Here is a 3,608-nt window from a genome sequence, read left to right as displayed (position 1 = left end):
GGGAGGCTGTGGAGGGAGGGAAGCGGGAGGGGGCGCAGAACTGAGCTGCGGGGTGCTGCAGGTGCCTCTGGGGAGAGGACGTGAGGAGAAGAGAGGGCCTACAGAGAGGGCGACTGGGACACCGACCATCCCCGGGGAGTCCCTCGGCCCTCCCGTGGCTCCCAGGGTGGGCCGGAAGCTTCTTGGCCAGTTCATTTCCCAACTGGTGGGTTGCACCATCCCGGGCCAGACCGTTTAACCCCGGGGCGTGGCCGCGGGGGGAACGACTCCGCCCCTGCCCAGCAGGGGGCGTGCCCGCCCCTCCCCGTTTTTACCCTCGGGGCCGCTCCGCCGGCCTGCGCCTCCGCCGACTCCGGTTCTGCCTCTCACTCTCGGGACAGGGGTCCGGTCCGAGTCCTGTTGGAGGATCCCGGAGCGCAGCTCGGCCGAGCCTACCCGCGCCGGCGGCCATGGCGGGCACCCTGGACCTGGACAAGGGCTGCACGGTGGAGGAGCTGCTCCGTGGTTGCATCGAAGCCTTTGGTGAGTGGCACGGGAGGACACACCCAGCCTGAGCCGGGACCCCTGCCTCCCTGGGCAGATGTCGGCCCTGGACCCACCCAGCCTGCATCCTGCAGCCTCTTTAGCGAAAATCTCCCTTTCATCGCAGGGCGGAGAGGTCCACATGCTGCAGAAAGAGAAAATGTTTCCCATCCCTAGTATGCCGGCTTTGAAGGGAGGGATGGCGGGGTCCCCGGACTCTAACACTTAAGGAGAATTATCTGTCTCCCCGGGGGATCCGGAGGAACTCGCTATCTCGGCCTGGGAGCTGTTTCCGGCTGATGTGGTGGGGTGGTGAAGGGGTGCCCCTTCCCTAAGCACTCAGGAAATGACCTCTGGATTCTTGACCCCGGGGAACCCAGGCTCCTTCCGCCCCAACTGGTTCCCCTCCGGACTCAGGCCCGGCTCAGACTGCTCCTATCCCCCGGTTCCTCGGATCCTGCCTTTATCCCCCTTCCACCCCACTTTTTCTTTATAATCCGCCTCCTGGTTTCGGAGCCCTGGGAAATCAGGAGGCGGCCGGGAGCCACATCCAGCAGGCTGCAGGGTAGGGACCTGTAGGGACCACAGCCTCGAGACGAAGTGTCAACCCGCTTCTCTTTGGCCCCTCGGAGTTAGATGACTCCGGGAAGGTGCGGGACCCGCAGCTGGTGCGCATGTTCCTTATGATGCACCCCTGGTACATCCCTTCCTCTCAGCTGGCGGCCAAACTGCTCCACATATATCCTTCGCCGACTTCTCCAAGGGTCCTGCAGTCCGAGTCTGTAAGCGAGCCCCGCTGCCCAGCCCGGGTAGAGGATGGGCCTCGCTGCTAGACCTGGGCCGCCCCCACATCATAGGATTCAGGATGGGCCCAGGCTTCTGCTGGGCCCAAAGCCACGCCCCTTCCCTCCCCTTAGAACTAAGGCCCCGCCCCCTCTCCCTAACCTCCGCCTTGCTGTCTCTTCCCCACAGCCTAGGACCGGTCCCTACTCCCAGCCCAGGTCCCGCCTCTTGCTTCTCTTCCAGAACCCAGGTCCTGCTCCTAGCCTGACCCCTATTCTACCCAGGTGCCCCCACAAGGCTCACAGCTCACCTCTGCCTTCGGCCCCTTTCCAGATCTTGGGCCCTGCCCCACACCAGACACCATCCCGCAGATTTCTTCTAGAACTAGGCCCTGCCCTCCGCCTCCCTGTGGAGCTTGGGTCCCATCCCCTGCCTCCTTTTCTAGAGTAAGCCTCCATCCTTGTTTTCCTTAACTGTCCTTCACCTACCAACAATCCCGGAAGGACAACTCCAGCTCACTGCAGGTGAAAACATGCCACCTGGTCAGGTGAGTCTTCCTCTTGGGGCTCTGGCCCCTCCTCTGCTCCCTTCCCTTAGGCTTCTGACTGGCCTGAAGGAGTAGAAATAGCATGTTCTGGGAGCTGGTCATGTGGGTTTGAACCGGGCTCTGTCCATGGTGGGTGTGCTGCCGCAGGCTTGCCCCTTCCTGGCTCTGCCCGGTCCCTGTTTTCTGATCTGCCCAATGAGGGTGGGGAAGGAAAGAGCTGGGTGAGGGGGATCACAGTCTGAGGCCCTCTCCCCCTCTTTGGGGGAACGACCATCCTGGGGTGGGGGGAGGGCTGCCCCGGGTAACTCTGAACCTCTACCAGGTACTGGATCTCAGCATTCCCAGCGGAGTTTGACTTGAATCCTGAGCTTGCTGAGCAGATAAAGGAGCTGAAGGCTCTGCTAGATCAAGAAGGGAATCGCCGGCACAGCAGCCTCATCGACATTGAGAACGTGTGCGTGGGGTGGGGGGTGCTCGAAGGGCTGGGAGGGACGCTCAGCATCCCGCACCATTTGCTCTTAATAAACGTTCGTTGAATGCAGTGGTGTGAGGGTCATGTTACTCTTGCTGGACAACTTCCCGTGGCCCCCCCCCATCTTCTTTAGAATGCCTCAGCTGGGGATTAAGGCCTTTCACAGTCTCAGGCCAGTTTGGCATTCCCGCTGCATCTTCCACAGCCCCCTACCCCCACCAAGCGCCTCCTCCTGCAGCCCCCAGGGTTCCCTCACCCTTCCACAGCCCCTGCATCCATTCCCACCATTGCACTTTGTTCATGTCCCCTGGCAGCCTTCTCCATGTTATCAAGACAAGTGTGGAATGTCTGTGGGCTCTTCTAGGGCCAAATTTGTCGTTGCCGCCTCTGTCCTTTGGTGACACTTTGGGCAGACCCCTGGCACGAAGACCCCCGCACTCACGCCATGCTGTGCTGTGTTCGTCTGTGTCTGTCTCCCCTAGTAGACTGTGAGCTCCTCTCGGGCAGGAGCTGTGTCTTGCTCATCTCTGTAACCCCAGCGCCTGGCACAGTGCCTGGCACAGAGTTAGGTCTTCCATAAATCTGTGTGGAGGGCATGACGCCAGGGGAAGATGGCAGGAGATTTTTGATAGGACAGGGGACATCAGTGTCCTGCCCAGTGTCTCGCAGCAAACTTGAGTGGCATTAGTATGGGGCAACGAGGGCTAGGGCATCTCCGGCAAAGGACTCACTGCCCCTGTCCTGCCCACCAGCCCCACCTACAAGTGGAAGCGGCAGGTGACCCAGCGGAACCCCGTGGAACAGAAGAAGCGCAAGATGTCCCTGCTGTTTGACCACCTGGAGCCCTTGGAGCTGGCGGCACATCTCACCTACTTGGAATATCGCTCCTTCTGCAAGATCCTGGTGCGGGGGCTTTCAGTCAAGAGTCGGGTGTGGGCTGGGGAGGGGGTGCCAGGAAGGACGGGGTCACAGGGCGGGATCTAGGACTACAGGGTAACTACCAAAGGGCAACTGGAGGGGGAGGAACAGCCATTGGTGAGCGGCAGGGGGCGGGGCACTGGGTGCTGAAGGCCCTGCGCCCCCAGTTCCAGGACTATCACAGTTTCGTGACTCACGGCTGCACGGTGGACAACCCCGTCCTGGAGCGATTCATCTCCCTCTTCAACAGTGTCTCACAGTGGGTGCAGCTGATGATTCTCAGCAAGCCCACAGCCCCGCAGCGGGCGGTGGTCATCACACACTTCGTCCACGTGGCAGAGGTGCCCGCCCCTCCCCCGCCCCCCA

General features: G+C 61.5%; 1 protein-coding gene across 7 annotated transcripts in view; it reads left to right on the top strand.

Annotated features, from left to right (window-relative positions):
* RASGRP2 (RAS guanyl releasing protein 2 (calcium and DAG-regulated)) overlaps positions 1-3,608 on the top strand; it is a 15,375-nt gene that overhangs the window by 2,121 nt on the left and 9,646 nt on the right. For 5 of the 7 annotated variants that reach the window (XM_010838004.1, XM_010838003.1, XM_010838002.1 and 2 more), the window contains exons 2-7: positions 381-522; positions 1,159-1,261; positions 1,790-1,852; positions 2,175-2,306; positions 3,077-3,227; positions 3,410-3,583. In XM_010838004.1, the coding sequence (XP_010836306.1) occupies positions 450-522; positions 1,159-1,261; positions 1,790-1,852; positions 2,175-2,306; positions 3,077-3,227; positions 3,410-3,583 (696 nt within the window). In that variant the 5' untranslated portion in view covers positions 381-449. Of the gene's footprint in view, positions 1-6; positions 206-380; positions 523-1,158; positions 1,262-1,789; positions 1,853-2,174; positions 2,307-3,076; positions 3,228-3,409; positions 3,584-3,608 lie in introns of those variants that run through there. The other 2 variants (XM_010838000.1, XM_010838001.1) reach the window with 2 other exon arrangements.

The sequence above is a fragment of the Bison bison genome, unplaced genomic scaffold (assembly GCF_000754665.1).
Source record: "Bison bison bison isolate TAMUID 2011002044 unplaced genomic scaffold, Bison_UMD1.0 scf7180017864089, whole genome shotgun sequence".
Classification (NCBI taxonomy): Eukaryota; Metazoa; Chordata; class Mammalia; order Artiodactyla; family Bovidae; genus Bison; species Bison bison.
The sequence above is the reverse complement of the archived record's forward strand: the minus strand, read 5'-3'. Positions and strand labels throughout refer to the sequence as shown.